The sequence below is a fragment of the Hylobates moloch genome, unplaced genomic scaffold (genome assembly GCF_009828535.3).
Source record: "Hylobates moloch isolate HMO894 unplaced genomic scaffold, HMol_V3 SCAFFOLD_13, whole genome shotgun sequence".
Classification (NCBI taxonomy): domain Eukaryota; kingdom Metazoa; phylum Chordata; class Mammalia; order Primates; family Hylobatidae; genus Hylobates; species Hylobates moloch.
Window position 1 is genome coordinate 48,504,362 of NW_026652288.1, and position 16,130 is coordinate 48,520,491.

The 16,130-nt window shown below is 46.6% G+C and overlaps 1 protein-coding gene across 2 annotated transcripts in view; it reads left to right on the top strand.

Annotated features, from left to right (window-relative positions):
- The window catches only part of TIMELESS (timeless circadian regulator), a 33,668-nt gene that overhangs the window by 3,537 nt on the left and 14,001 nt on the right, over positions 1-16,130 (top strand). Inside the window, exons 2-9 of one of the 2 annotated variants that reach the window (XM_032173372.2) lie at positions 12,452-12,609; positions 12,757-12,910; positions 13,031-13,145; positions 13,249-13,311; positions 13,565-13,666; positions 14,167-14,322; positions 15,071-15,204; positions 15,705-15,792. In XM_032173372.2, coding sequence (XP_032029263.1) covers positions 12,513-12,609; positions 12,757-12,910; positions 13,031-13,145; positions 13,249-13,311; positions 13,565-13,666; positions 14,167-14,322; positions 15,071-15,204; positions 15,705-15,792 — 909 coding nt within the window. In that variant the 5' untranslated portion in view covers positions 12,452-12,512. The remainder of the gene's footprint in view (positions 1-12,451; positions 12,610-12,756; positions 12,911-13,030; positions 13,146-13,248; positions 13,312-13,564; positions 13,667-14,166; positions 14,323-15,070; positions 15,205-15,704; positions 15,793-16,130) is intronic. The other variant, XM_032173373.2, reaches the window with a different exon arrangement.

A 16,130-nucleotide genomic window follows, 5' to 3' on the forward strand; every position in this document is an offset into this window, starting at 1 on the left:
TAGCAATTGGGATAGAAGGATAGACTGCAACTGATAGAAGAACTTAAGGAAGTTAAGTGAGATGGAGCTAAGGTGATTCCTAGGTTTCTTTTTTTTTTTTGAGACGCAGTTTTGCTCTTGTTGCCCAGGCTGGAGTGCAATGGCGCGATCTCAGCTCACTGCAACCTCCGCCTCCCGGGTTCAAGCGATTCTCCTGCCTCAGCTTCCTGAGTAGCTGGGATTACAGGCACGCACCACTACACCCGGCCAGTTTTGTATTTTTAGTAGAGACAGGGTTTCTCCATGTTGGTCAGGCTAGTCTTGAACTCCGGACCTCAGGTGATCCACCTGCCTCGGCCTCCCAAAGTGCTGGGATTACAGGCATGAGCCACTGCATCCAGCCTCTTTTTTTTTTTTTGACATGGAGTTTCGCTCTTGTTTCCCAGGCTGGAGTGCAATGGTGCGATCTTGGCTCACCGTAACCTCTGCCTCCTGGGTTCAAACAATTCTGCCTCAGCCTCCCAAGTAGCTGGGATTACAGGCATGCGCCACCACACCCAGCTAATTTTGTATTTTTAGTAGAGATGGCGTTTCTCCATGTTGGTCAGGCTGGTCTCGAACTCCCAACCTCAGGTGATCCGCCCACCTCAGCTTCCCAAAGTGCTGGGATTACAGGCATGAGCCACTGTGCCTGGCCCTAGGTTTCTTTTAATAAGGTGAAACTCAGCCTTCTTCACTGAGGAGATAGTGTCAGTCCTTGAGAGAGCCAAAGTGGAGACAGACTTGGGAAGATGAGTTCAGCTTTAGACCTATTGAGTGTAAGGTATCTTTGAGACATAAAGGTAGAGAATGCTATTCAGTTAGTCAGTTTAACATATGAGATTGTCAACTCAAGAGCTCAGAGGGGCCAGAAATACAGATTTGCTGGCTTCTGGCTTGGATGGTAGTTGAAGTGCGTGGGAGAGGGTGAGTTTGCCCAATCAGGCCGTGTACAGTGAGAAGGGAAGAAGGCTAAAGATGCAGGCCTAAGGAAAATCAGCACTTAAGTAGGAGGAGGAACAGCCAATAAGAGGTCAAAGGGAAAAGTTTTATGTTGGATTTTCTTCCCCCCTTAACATGAGCTGGGACAGGTGTGGGGGCACATGCCCGTAATCCCAGCACTTTGGGAGGCTGAGGTGGGAGGATAGCTTGAGCCTGGGGGGCTTGAGGCTGCAGTGAGCCGAGATCACACCACTGCACATCACTATACTTTTGAGACACTGTCTCAAAAGAAAAAACAGATGGAATAGCCTTGAGCAACTCAATATATTGGGATGGGGCTAGTGTAAAGGGAAGGTTGGAAATAAGGAATAACCAACTAAGGGACAGGAAGTGATTAATGAGGATCACAGAGTACTTAGATTAGAAGCAAAGAACTAGGGGTGGGTGTTTGAAATATATATGTTTTTAGGCTTGGGTGGAGAGAGTTGAGAGAGTTCATGTCTGATAACCTCAATTGTTCCTAACAGGAAGGAAGCAGATAAACCAGGTGGGAGGCAAGGAAGCAGTAGAGTGAAGGGGCTTGAGGATAATGATCAAAGTTAGGAATAGTGGTTCTTTGGGAAGAGACAATGAAGCGGACCAAGAATACAGAAATGAGGCTGGGCGCGGTGGCTCATGCCTGTAATCTCAGCATTTTGGGAGGCCGAGGCAGGCAGATCACGAGGTCAGGTGTTCCAGACCAGCCTGGCCAACATGGTGAAACCCTGTCTCTACTAAAAATACAAAAATTAGCCAAGCGTGGTGGCGGGCACCTGTAGTCCCAGCTACTTGGGAGGCTGAGGCAGGAGAATTGCTTGAACCCAGGAGGTGGAGTTGCAGTGAGCTGAGATCGCACCACTGCACTCCAGCCTGGATGACAGAGCAAGACTCTGTCTCAAAAAAAAAAAGAATGCCGAAATGATTTGCTGGACCAGGCTGAAGGCCCTGCTCAGGTTGCAGGCTATACGTGTTATCGGGGGAACCAGCCCCCAATATTTCAACATAGGTTCTTTTCTATTCTCCCTGTCGGCCGGTCTCATAAATAAAGAGAAAGACTACAAAGAAAAGAATTTTACAGCTGGGCCTCTGTGGGTGCCGTCACATATTGGTAGGACCATGATGGCGACTTGAGCCGCAAAACCAGCAAGTTTTTATTAGGGATTTTAGAAGGGGAGGGGGGTACGAATAGGGAGTGGATCACAGAGATCACATGCTTCAAAGGGCAATAAAAGATCACAAGGCAAAAGGGCAGAGTAGGATCACAAGGCAAGGGCGAAATTAGAATTACTGATGAGGGTCCATGTCCCACTGGGCACATATTGTCTTGATAAACATCTTAACAGGAAACAGGGTTTGAGAGCAGAAAACCAGTTTGACTAGAATTCACCAGGCTGGAATTTCCCAATCCTAGTAAGCCTGAGGGCACTGCAGGAGACCAGGGCATATTTCATCCCTTATCTCAACCACATAAGACAGACACTCCCAGAGCAGTCGTCTATAGGCCTACCCCTGGGAATGCACTCCTTCCCCAGGGTTATCAATTATTAATATTCCTTGCTGGGAAAATAATTCAATGATATTTCTCCTACTCACACGTCTGTTTATAGGCTCCCTGCAAGAAGAAAAATATGGGCCGGGCGCGGTGGCTCACGCGTGTAATCCCAGCACTTTGGGAGGCCGAGGTGGGCGGATCACGAGGTCAGGAGATCGAGACCACAGTGAAACCCCATCTCTACTAAAAATACAAAAAATTAGCCGGGCGTGGTGGCGGGCGCCTGTAGTCCCAGCTACTTGGAGAGGCTGAGGCAGGAGAATGGCGTGAACCCGGGAGGCAGAGCTTGCAGTGAGCCGAGACTGCGCCACTGCACTCCAGCCTGGGTGACAGAGCAAGACTCCATCTCAAAAAAAAAAAAAAAAAGAAGAAGAAGAAAAATGTGGCTGTATTCTGCCCGACCCCCCAGGCAGTCAGACCTTATGGTATCTTTCCTTGTTCCCTGAAAATCGCTGTTGTTCTGTTCTTTTTCAGGGTGCCCTGATTTCATATTGTTCAAACACACAATGTTTTACAAACAATTTGTACAGTTAACACAATGATCACAGGGTCCTGAGATGACATATATCCTCAGCTTATGAAGATGACGGGATTAAGAGATTAAAGACAGGCATAGGAAATTATAAGAGTATTGATTGGGGAAGTGATAAATGTCCATGAAATCTTCATAATTTATGTTCAGAGATTGCAGTAAAGACAGGCGTAATAAATTATTAAAGTGTTAATTTGAGGAACTAATAAATGTCCATGAAATCTTCACAATTTATGTTCTTCTGCTGTGGCTTCAGCTGGTCTCTCCATTTGGGGTCCCTGACTTCCCACAACATCATCTGTCTTATATCACTATACAGGGTTGTTTGGTTTTCTCCAGCACATCTGGGCCTAAATTTGAACTGAAGTCTAGGAAGCAGATGGTTGCATTGATCTGAGGTTATGTATGGTCTTTTGCAGGGTGAGTGTACTGAAAGGAAAAGGGATAGAGGCCACACGGGAAAATGGCCAAACTGATGTATATAGTGATACAGTAGTAGGATATGTGTGACCCTGGTTTGATCATTTTGTTTTCTAGCTCAGAAATCTTCAGTGGCTCCCTGGCTTAGGTTCTAAATCTTTGAACTGATGGACAAAGATGAGGTTTTTCCCATAAAGCTGGTTCCAGCTGCTTTTGCATTGCTTTCCTGTTGGACTCATCTATTCATAATGGCCCCCTCTTTGGTTTTGCACTGGCAGTTCTCTGCTTAAATGCCCATGCTATTCCCAGCTGCCTTAATCCTATGCAGCTTTCAAAGGCCCAGTTCTAATCATGCTTCCTCAGACAAAACCTTCTTGACCACTTTAACCTGAAAAGAGTACTAGTTTTTTAGTTTTTTTCGGTATCACATATTTAGAGCTTGTACTGCCTTGTCTTTTTTTTTTTTTTTTTTTGAGACGGAGTCTCGCTCTGTCGCCCAGGCTGGAGTGCAGTGGCGCAATCTCGGCTCACTGCAAGCTCCGCCTCCCAGGTTCATGCCATTCTCCTGCCTCATCCTCTCCGAGTAGCTGGGACTACAGGCGCCCGCCACCACGCCCGGCTAATTTTTTGTATTTTTAGTAGAGACAGGGTTTCACCGTGGTCTCGATCTCCTGACCTCATGATCCGCCCGCCTCGGCCTCCCAAAGTGCTGGGATTACAAGCGTGAGCCACCGCGCCCGGCCTTCTGCCTTGTCTTTTACATTGTTTGTTCTGTATTTGTGGATTTTATTTCTGCAACTACATTTTTTTTTTTTTTTTTTTTTGAGATGGAGTCTCACTCTGTCGCCCAGGCTGGAGTGCAGTGGTATGATCTCGACTCACTGTAACCTCCGCCTCCCTGGTTCAAGTGATTCTCCTGCCTCAGCCTCCCGAGTAGCTGGGATTACAGGCACCGCCACCACACCCGACTAATTTTTTGGTAGTTTTAGTAGAGACGGGATTTCATCATGTTGGCCAGACTAGTCTTGAACTCCTGACCTCGTGATCCACCCGCCCTGGCTTCCCAAAGTGCTGGGATTACAGGCGTGAGCCACCGCGCCTGGCCTCTGCAACTACATTTCTTAAATTTCTTTAGCACTACCATTGCACCTACACACTATCTTTTGCCAGGAAGTTTCTCCCTAAGCATTTAGTAACTGACTAAAGAGTCTGACAGATGGAGAGGAAATTAATATTTGGGGGGGTTTTCTGTTTGTTTTATTTGTTTGTCTTTTGAGACAGGGTCTCACTCTGTTACCCAGGCTGGAGTGCAGTGGCACGATTTCAGCTTATTGCAATGTCTTTTTTTTTTTTTTTTTTTTTTTTGAGACGGAGTCTCGCTGTGTCGCCCAGGCTGGAGTGCAGTGGCGCAATCTCGGCTCACTGCAAGCTCCGCCTCCCAGGTTCACGCCATTCTCCTGCCTCAGCCTCCCGAGTAGCTGGGACTACAGGCGCCCACCACCACACCCGGCTAATTTTTTGTATTTTTAGTAGAGACGCGGTTTCACCGTGTTAGCCAGGATGGTCTCGATCTCCTGACCTCGTGATCCGCCCGCCTCGGCCTCCCAAAGTGCTGGGATTACAGGCATGGGCCACCACGCCTGGCCAGCTTATTGCAATTTCAACCTCCTGGGCTCAAGTGATCCTCCTGCCTTAGCCTCCTAAGGCTGGGACTGAAGGTGTACATCAGCATGCCCGGCTGATTTTTGTATTTTAGTTTTTATAGAGACTGGGCTTTGCTATGTTGCCCAGGCTGGTCTCAAACTCCTGGACTCAAGTGATCTTCCCACCTCAACCTCCCAAAGTATTAGGATTACAGGCATGAGCCACCATGTCCAGCCAGGGGTTCTTACTTTGTGCTCAGCACTGGGTAGAGTGCTTAATATCACTGCTTCTCAAACTGTCTTGGTAAAGGACCAGGTAGATTTTTCCCTCAAGCTGTTGCAGATCAGTAGTGTTCTGAAAGCACTTCTGTAAAATAAAATTACTAGAAAAATAACATTTAAGAAGACATAGAGAATACAGGCTTTTTATTATTATCATTATTAGATTCAACAAACATTGGCTGGGTGCGGTGGCTCATGCCTGTAATCCCAGCACTTTGGGAGGCCGAGGTGGGTGGATCACTTGAGGCCAGGAGTTCAGCAGCCTAGGCAACATGGCGAAACCCCATCTCAACTACAAAACACAAAAAAATTAGCCTGGCATGGTGGCACAGGCCTGTAATCCCAGCTACTTGGGAGGCTGAGGCACGATAATAGTTTGAACCCGGGAGGCGGAGGTTACAGTGAGCCAAGATCACGCCACTGCACTCCATCCTGGGTGACAGAGGGAGACCCTGTCTCAAAACAAAACTGTAAACTGCCTGTCAGATTGCCCTAAGATGTTCTAAGTGCTAATGCTTTCTTTCTGTACTTACCTTGATGCAGACTGCTAATAGTTTGTGGACTGGCAATGGTCTGAAGACCAAGGTTTGAGTAGCATTGCTTTACATGATCTCATTTGCACTTCCCTAATATCTCGTGAGGGTGGGTATTATTATTTCCTCAGTATACTGATAAGGAAAGGGATTTAGTTAAGCCACCTGCTCAAGTTCACCAATTTAGTACCGGACAGAATTGGAATTCAAGTGCTAGATGCCATTTTGTTCATACTACTGGGTCTCAAAGAGGATCCTTGGAGCAGAGTTGGTTTGGGGCAGGTAAAGTGTTTTGTTTTGTCTTTAAAAAGTAAGTTAATTTGGTCGGGCGCGGTGTCTCATGCCTGTTATCCCAGCACTTTGGGAGGCCGAGGTGGGCAGATCATGAGGTCAGGAGTTCCGAGACCAGCCTGGCCAATATGGTGAAACCCCATCTCTACTAAAAATACAAAAATTAGCTGGGCATGGTGGCATGCACCTGTAGTCCCAGCTACTTGGGAGGCTGAGGCAGAAGAGTTGCCTGAAACCAGGAGGCAGAGGTTGCAGTGAGCTGAGATCACTGCACTCCAGCCTAGGCAACAGAGCAAGACTCTGTCTAAAAAAAAAAAAGAAAAGTAAGTTAATTTGAATTGCAAATACATTTAATATTTTATCTGTTGTTTTCTTTTGGTTCTTGCATTTTAATGCCTCCAAGTACTGATTTCAGATGCATATTGCTTCATCTGAACTGCTTGATACTTAGTTGAGTAGGAAAAGTAACTGACATCCCTTTTAAATGTCCAGACCCACTGGCTCTATGGTGTTTGACAAAGTTCTCACCTGGTCTATGATGAAATGTGAAAATAAAGTCAATGTAATGAATTTTTTCATGAAGTCATATTTATTAAATTTGAAGGACAGTATTTTATCCTGAGATTTTTGTCTATAGTTTTTTTGGTGTTAAAATGGTAGAAACAGAATGTGTATAGTAATTGTGTGGAGTGTAGTTTATAATCGCTGTTTGAGATATAATTCATATACTGTAAAATTCACCCTTTTAAAGTGTACAATTCAGGCTAGGTGTGGTGGTTCATACCTGTAATCTCAGCACTTTGGGAGGCCAAGGCAGGAGGATTACTTGAGGCCAGTCAGGAGTTTGAGACCAGTGTGGGCAACATAGGGAGGTACCAGCTCTACACAAATTTAAAAAATTAGCCAGGTGCGGTATTGAATGCCTGTGGTCCCAGCTACTTGGGAGGCTGAGGTGGGAGGATTGCTTGGGCCAAGAAGTTGAGGCTATAGCAAGTCATAATTGATCTGTACTCCAGCCTGGGCTGGTCAACAGAGTGAGACACTGTCTCAAAAAAAAAAAAAACAAGAAAACTACTGTACAGTTCTGTGATTTTTAGTATATTCAGAGAGTTCTACAACCATTTCTGCCCACCTCAGCCTCCTAAAGTGCTGGGATTACAGGCGTGAGCCACTGTGCCCATATCGGCCTATTGCATTTGCCTATTCTAGACATTTCATATAAATTCCATCATACAATATATGACCTTTTGTGTTTGGCTTCTTTTTTTTGTTTGTTGTTTTGAGATGGAGTTTTCATTTTTCATTCTTGCTGCCCAGGCTGGAGTGCAGTGGCGCGATTTGGGCTCACTGCAACCTCCACCTCCAGGGTTCAAGCGATTCTCCTGCCTCAGCCTCCTGAGTAGCTGGGATTACAGGCACCCGCCACCATGCCCAGCTAATTTTTTTGTATTTTTAGTAGAGATGGGGTTTCACCATGTTGGCCAGGCTGGTCTCAACTCCTGACCTCAGGGTGATCTGCCCACCTTGGCCTCCAAAAAGTGCTGGGATTACAGGTGTGAGCCACTGCACCTGGCTGTGTTTGGCTTCTTTCACTGAACATGTTTTCAAGTTTCATCTACTTCATGGCATGTATCAGTCAGTATTCCATTCCTTTTTTTTTTTTTTTGAGACAGAGCCTTGCTCTGTCATCTAGGCTGGAGTGCAGTGGCGCAATATCAGCCCACTGCAGCCTCCACTTCCCAGGCTCAAGTAATTCTCCCACCTCAGCTTCTCTAGTAGCTGGGACCACAAGCACACACCACCACACTCAGATAATTTTATTTTTTAAATTTTTTGTAGAGACGAGGTCTCACTATATTGCCCAAACTGTTCTTAAACTCCTGTGCTCAAGTGATCCTCCCGCCTTGGCCTCCCAAAGTACTAGGATTTCAGGCATGAGCCACTGAGCCTGGCTGTGCCCTTTTTAAATATAGACTTTCAAATTTGAGTTAGCATAGTTAGGAGGCAGGAGGATCACTTGAAGTCAGGAGTTCTGGAGCAGCCTGGGCAACATGGTGAAACCCTGTCTCTACCAAAAATACCAAAAAATTAGCTGGGCAAGCCGGGCACGGTGGCTCACGCCTGTAATCCCTGTACTTTGTGAGGCCAAGACGGGCAGATCACCGGAGGTCGGGAGTTTGAGACCAGCCTGACCAACGTGGAGAAACCTTGTCTCTACTAAAAATACAAAATTAGCCGGGTGTGGTGGTGCATGCCTGTAATCCCAGCTACTTGGGATGCTGAGGCAGGAGAATTGCTTGAACCCAGGAGGGAGGCGGAGGTTGCAGTGAGCCAAGATCGTGCCACTGCACCCCAGACTGCGTGACAGAGCGAAACTCCGTCTTAGAAAAAAAAAAAGTTTATCAAGCCCAGTATTAACACTCTCGGAGCGAGAGAGCAGACTGGCCTCTGCAAAATGAGATCAGCATTAGTTTGATGTAGTTTGGGTCTTTTTATGTGTTTTTTTTTTTTGGCTGCCTAATCTCTAGTCAGTGTCTGCCTTTTAATTGATGGATGTGTCGCTTAGTGCTTGCCTGCTGCCTCCATCCCATAATTTTAAGTACATGCATGATATGCAGTCCATATGCATGAGCGTTGATGAGCTGATTATCATACGGGGTCATGATAAGGACACTTTTTCTCTTTGATGCATATGCCTTGCCCTGAAGAGCTGCCCCTTGCTGGTTTGGTCTGGATCCTGCGGGCCGTGGGGCCCTTGCTTGCTTCTCTAGCTTACTTTTTGTTTTGGCCTGCTTAACTTTTGCCTTTTATCTTGCTTCTTGCTCACCTACCCCTTCACCTTGCTTCTGCTCTCATGTTCTTACTCATTCTGCCCTTTATCCAACTTTAAATTCCCTTTAATATTATCCTGCCTCATTTTCCCTATTCTGCTGTCTCAGTTACAGTGAGCCATGATTGTACCACTGCACTCCTGGGTGCCAGCCTGGGTGCCTGAGTGAGACCCTGTCTCAAAAAAAAAAAGCTATAAAATCATTTTGCAGACTCGAGTGTACTAGGAAAAGGTATTACTATTTTTGGTTTTGTACAAATGATTTCCTTTCTTTTATGAATTATTTTCTTGGGTTATATTTTCTGAAATGAGTTTACTGTTTCAAAGGGTATGACCCAGGATAATCTGTTGATTCAAAATTCGGCAAATATTTATTGCATGCTTGGCTGGGCGTGGTGGCTCAAGCATGTAATCCCAGCACTTTGGGAGGCCGAGGTGGGTGGATCACCTGAGGTCAGGAGTTCAAGACCCACCTGGCCAATATGGTAAAACCCCGTCTCTACTAAAAATACAAAATTAGCCTGGTATGGTGGTGTGCGCCTGTAATTCTAGCTACTTGGGAGGCTGAGGCAAAGAATCACTTAAACCTGGGAGGCACAGGTTACAGTGAGCCGAGATCACGCCACTACACTCCAGCCTGGGCAACAGAGCGTGAGACTCTGTCTCGAAAAAAAAAAAAAAAATTGCATGCTCGCTATATGCCAAGCTCTATTCTAGGCACTGGAGAATGCAGCAATGAGCCAAACAAAATGAAGCCCTGCAGCATGGAGTTTTCCTTTTGTTGGACTGGTTTACGATTTTTATTATACAAATCGATTTCTAAATGCTAGAACAACACTAATATATGATGACATTTCCATCCATCTGAAGTGAAATGAGAAAAATAAAGATAATGTATTCTTACTGAATTCTGACCACTGTTCGGGGTTCTAAATTCCTTCCTGAGGAGCCTGGAGAGAGCCATGTCCGCAGCCCATCCATCTTGCTAAACAGGTCACTTGGACCCAGTATGTTATGGCTTGCTCTCATAACTTGACTCTGGCATAGCATCAATCACACGATGGTTAGCAGACTTCCTTAACTAATTTACACTGATATTAAACATTCCTTTCTACTGACTCCAACTTTTTATTTTTATTTATTTCTGTTTATTTTTTGAGATGGAGTCTTTCTCTGTGGCCCAGGCTGGAGTGTGGTGGCCTACTGCAACCTCTGCCTCCCAGGTTCAAGCGATTCTCCTGCCTCAGCCTCCCAAGTAGCTGGTACTACAGGCGCACACCACCACGCCCAGCTAATTTTTGTATTTTTAGTAGAGACAGTGTTTCACCATGTTGGTCAGGCTGGTCTTGAACTCCTGACCTAAGGTGATCCACACACCTCGGCCTCCCGAAGTGCTGGGTTTACAGGCATGAGCCACCACACCCAGCCAAGACTTCTTAAGTTAGTGTTTTCTTGGACTGCAGTTACTCATTGGCTAAGAATAAGTCTCTTTAAATATTTGTCAGAGTTTGGTTTTTCCATAGACGGTATGGAGTTTTTCATAGTGATTATGGATTTTAAAGGACATAGCTGAGATTATATCATATACTATATACTTTTTCGGAGTGTTAAACAAGCTGTTTCTTTTCTTTTTTTTTTTAGACAGAGTCTCACTCTGTCACCCAGGCTGGAGTGCAGTGGTGCAATCTCTGCTCACTGCAAGCTCCGCCTCTCAGGTTCACTCCATTCTCCTGCCTCAGCCTCCTGAGTAGCTGGGATTACAGGCGCCCGCCACCACGCCCGGCTAATTTTTTGTATTTTTGGTAGAGAGGGGGTTTCACCGTGTTAGCCAGGATGGTCTCGATTTCCTGACCTCGTGATCCGCCCGCCTTGGCCTCCCAAAGTGCTGGGATTACAGGCGTGAGCCACCGTGCCTGGCCAACGCCCAGGTAATGTTTGTATTTTTAGTAGAAGATGGGGTTTCACCATGTTGGCCAAGCTGGTCTCGAACTCCTGACCTTAGGTGATCTGCCCGCCTTGGCCTTCCAAAGTGCTGGGATGCCACCGCACCTGGCCTACAAAAATTTTTTAAAAGGCCAGGCATGGTGGCACATACCCAGAGTCATAGCTACTCAGGAGGCTGAGGCAGGAGGACTGCTTGAGCCCAGGAATTTGAGGTTATAATGAGCTGTGATCATGCCACTGTACTCCAGCCTGGGCAACAGAGTGAAACCCTGTCTCTTTTTTTTTTTTTTTTTTTTTTTAAAGGAAGGTGATTCTTTGGGAGAGAGTGATAGGGAATGTACCAGTTTCTATTCACTCCATTTCCTCACCTGTTCTGTTAGATGCTGATTTCTACTGAGATTACCAAGGTTTAAGAGTAACTTTGGAGAGGAGAGTGAAGAACCTTTCTCTACACATTCACAGCGTCTCATAAGCCTCAGGGCTCCTGAGATGTATTAGATCCTTGGTGGAATCACTGTATGGCCAGAGCTCGGTTTTTTTAATTCCTGTGGTACATCAGAGCTGTGTCTGCGTGGAAGAGCCACAGAAAGTGGAGGGTGACAGGGTTGAGCAATTTATTTTTTCCAGAGACTCTGTAGACCAGGCTGGAGTGTAGTGGTGCAATCACAGCTCACCTCAACCTCGAACACCTAGGCGCAAGTAGTCCTCTTGCCTCAGCCAGCCTCCCGAGTAGGTAGGACTACAGGTGTGTGCCACAACGCTTGGCTTTTTGTACAGATGGGGTCTCACAGTGTTGCCCAGGCTAATCTTGAACACTGGGGCAAATGATCATGTCTTGGCCTCCTAAAGTGCTGAGATTATAGGCATGAGCCACTGTGCCCAGCCAGGGTCTAACAATTTTATTTGTTTATTTTTTTTTTTGAGACAGAGTCTCGCTCTGTTGCGCAGACCAGAGTGCAGCGGCATGATCTCGGCTCACCGCAACCTCTGCCTCCTGGGTTCAAGCGATTCTCCTGCCTCAGCCTTCCGAGTAGCTGGGATTATAGGCATGCGCCACCATGCTCGGCTAATTTTGTATTTTTAGTGGAGACAGGGTTTCTCCATGTTGGTCAGGCTGGTCTCAAACTCCCAACCTCAGGTGATCTGCCCGCCTTGGCCTCCCAAAGTGCCGGGATTAAAGACGTGAACCACTGTGCCTGGCCAGGGCAGGTGCCTAATTCATAGGCTGGAGCCTCTTTGGTTTTGATCAGGTAGAAGCCATTATTTAAAACTTTCTCTGGGACTGAGAACAGAATTTTGGTTGTGACAAAAGTCAAACATTTGAGGATCGTGTTCAGAATATTCTAAGCATTAGGGCCTTGTCCTGTTCCTATCTTCTTTTCATGGAGAGGAACTTACATTTTTTATCTTTCTCTATCTCTCCAGGCCTTATCATTTCTGTCTCCTGTTTCTCCACTTCCTTCTCTATTGGTTGGTCCACTGATATATGGACTTGCACATGATGAACTGTGAACTTCTAGCCACATGTAGTGCCCTTGGGTACTTGGAGGGAGACACTTACCACAAGGAACCAGATTGCTTAGGTGAGTACCTTTTCGAGGAAACAGGAAAAAAATTTGCTTGAATTAAGGAGGTCTGTTGAATTTCTCAAACCATGGGTGTGAAAAGATGTGGGTCTGGGTGGAACTTCTTCCAAGGTTCCACATGCATGTTTTGTTCTGTCTCTGAAGAGAGTGTGAAGGATCTGATCCGCTATTTGAGGTATGAGGATGAGACACGAGATGTGCGGCAGCAGCTGGGGGCAGCCCAGATCCTACAGAGCGACCTTCTGCCCATCCTCACCCAGCACCGCCAGGACAAGCCTCTCTTTGATGCTGTTATCAGGTTGCCTCCCTAGCTTTTAAACTTTCGCCACCTGCCAGGCTTTGGTGTTTGAGCTGATAGGTTTGGCATTTGAGCTGGTAAGGAAACTTAACAACTTCTCCCTCCTTCATTGTTTCCCAGACTGATGGTGAACTTGACACAACCAGCCTTGCTCTGTTTTGGCAATCTGCCTAAGGAGCCCAGCTTTCGGCACCATTTTTTGCAGGTGCTAACTTATTTGCAGGCCTACAAAGAGGTGAGGCTTTCCTTTGGAGTCCCTGGGGCAGAATATGGGGCAGTGGTGAAGAAGGTGAAGAATTGGATGACTGCTACTTAAGATCAGGTTCTCTATTTCACAGGCCTTTGCCAGTGAGAAGGCTTTTGGAGTCCTCAGTGAAACCCTGTATGAGCTGCTGCAGCTGGTGAGTGAGTCTTCACCTTACAGGATCCCATGGGACAGCATTTTGCACCTTCTCCGGGCAGAGGAGGAGATGCTGAGATACGGTCCCAGTCCTTGGGGATATGGTAGTCCGATCCATAGTCTCTGGCTGCCTCAGTACCGTTGGAACTCTTTCTTTTTAATCCTGCTTCTCTTCTGTGCCTGGGTCTTCCAGCCAGAGTACATACTGCCTGCCTTCCACAGGGAGTCTCTTCCTCTTCCTCTCTTCTGGTTAGGGCTGGGAGGAACGGCAGGAGGAAGACAACTTGCTGATTGAGCGGATCCTACTGCTGGTCAGAAATATTCTTCATGTCCCAGCTGACCTTGATCAGGAGAAGGTGAGGGTTTTGGGTATTCTATGTTCTTGTGCAGTTAGGTTGAGCTGCCTTTTTTTTTTTTTTTTTTTTTTTGAGACGGAGTCTCGCTCTGTCGCCAGGCTGGAGTGCAGTGGTGCGATCTCGGCTCACTGCAAGCTCAGCCTCCTGGGTTCACGCCATTCTCCTGCCTCAGCCTCTGCCTCCTGAGTAGCTGGGACTACAGGCGCCCGCCACCATGCCTGGCTAAATTTTTTTTTGTATTTTTAGTAGAGACAGGGTTTCACCATGTTAGCCAGGATGACCTCAATCTCCTGACCTCGTGATCTGCCCACCTTGGCCTCCCAAAGTGCTGAGATTACAGGTGTGAGCCACTGAGCCCGGCCAAGCTGCCCTTTTCGGGCTATTCTGTCCTCTGACAAGTCTGGGAGAGGAGACTTGGTCAAAGAATGAGTTGGAGAGCTTCAAGGCAGGGCAGTGGGATTGAATGAGCTCCCTCTCTACCCTCACCACTCACTGCTCAGAAGATTGATGATGACGCCAGTGCCCATGACCAGCTCCTCTGGGCGATTCACCTCAGCGGCCTGGACGACCTGCTCCTCTTTCTGGCCAGCTCGTCTGCTGAGCAGCAATGGAGCCTACATGTGCTAGAGATTGTCTCCCTTATGTTTCGTGACCAGGTGAGACCCTGGCCTATTGCCCGAGTCCCCTCCACCCATGAACTTTTCTGCTGTACAGCCAGAATTGTTCTTGTGATAATGGCTGCATTATTTGGGGAAGGCAGGCGACAGCAGGAGTAACCATGTCTTGAGTACAGTAGTACCCCCTTATTCATGGTTTTGCTTTCATTGATTTCAGTTACTCACAGTCAACCATGGTCTGAAAATATTAAGTGGAAAATTTCAGAAATAAACATTTTAGAAGTTTTAAACTTGTACATTGTTCTGAGTAGTGTGATGAAATCTTTTCTCCCTGTCTGTCCTAAACAAGATGTGAATCATCCCTCTGCGCAGCATATCCACACTGTATACCTGCCTGTTAGTCACATACTAGCCATCTTGGTTATCAAATTGAAAAAACATAATAGAACGTGTGTGTGTGTGTGTGTGTGTGTATACATGTTGTTTTCTGATAACGTATATATATAGCACATATATACATTCTATAAAACATAGAACGTACATGTTCTATGTATATGTGTATACACATATATATAATACGAATATATACATATATATATTTCAGTACTGTCTGCAGTTTCAGGCATCCAGTGGGGGTCTTAGAACATTTCCCCCTCAGATAAGGGAGAACGACAGCACAGCACCCCGTTAATGGGGTTCTATTTTGTTCACTCTTTGCATCCCCAGTAGGCATGAACTCAGGATAAGGAATGACTGTTCTGATTCTTCCCTCTTTGTTCCAATCTAGAACCCCGAGCAGCTGGCGGGAGTAGGGCAGGGACGCCTAGCTCAGGAGCGGAGCGCAGATGTTGCAGAACTGGAGGTGTTGCGCCAGCGAGAGATGGCAGAAAAGAAGACTCGAGCCCTCCAGCGAGGCAACAGGTGAGTGACAGAGACGCAGGTTCTTTTTCCTACATCATGGAATGCTGAGGGCATAGAAGGCAAATTCTAAGGTAGGGTGATTGAATAACATTTTAGTTTTTTTGTTTTTTTTTTGAGACAGAATTTTGCTCTTGTCGCCCAGGCTGGAGTGCACTGGCACGATCTCTGCTCACTGCAACCTCCGTCTCCTGGGTTCAAGTGATTCTTCTGCCTCAGCCTCCCCAGTAGCTGGGACTACAGGCGCATGCCACCATGCCAGGCTAATTTTTGTATTTTTAGTAGAGACGGGGTTTCACCATGTTGGCCAGGCTGGTCTCAAATTCCTGACCTCAGGTGATCTGCCTGCCTCAGCCTCCCAAAGTGCTGGAATTATAGGCGTGAGCCACCGCGCCCGACCAACATTTTGTAGTTTTAACTTGCTCCAATGTGCCAATGATAGAGAATGGAGATAAAGTTTCCAGAGAACTGAAAAATCACCTTGGACCTTTTTGTTTCTGCAGGCATTCTCGATTTGGGGGCTCCTATATTGTCCAGGGGTTGAAATCCATTGGGGAGAGGGACCTCATCTTTCACAAAGGCCTTCACAACGTGAGTATTCTTACATCTGGAGTGGGAACATAGTGGAGTTGCATAGCTTAAGCAGGGTAATCATCTTAAGAGTTCTTGGCTGGGCCTGGTGGCTCATACTTGTGGTCCCAGCACTTTGGGAGGCTGAGGCAGGAGGATTGCTTGAGCCCAGAAGTTCAAGATCAGACTGGGCAACATGGCAAGACCCTGTCTCTAAAAAAAAAATTAAATTAAAGGTTGGGTACAATGGCTCATGCCTGTAATCTTAACACTTTGAGAAGCTAAGGAAGGAGGATTGCTTGAGCCCAGGAGTTCGAGACCAGCCTGGGCAACATGGCAAAACCCTGTCCCTACAACAA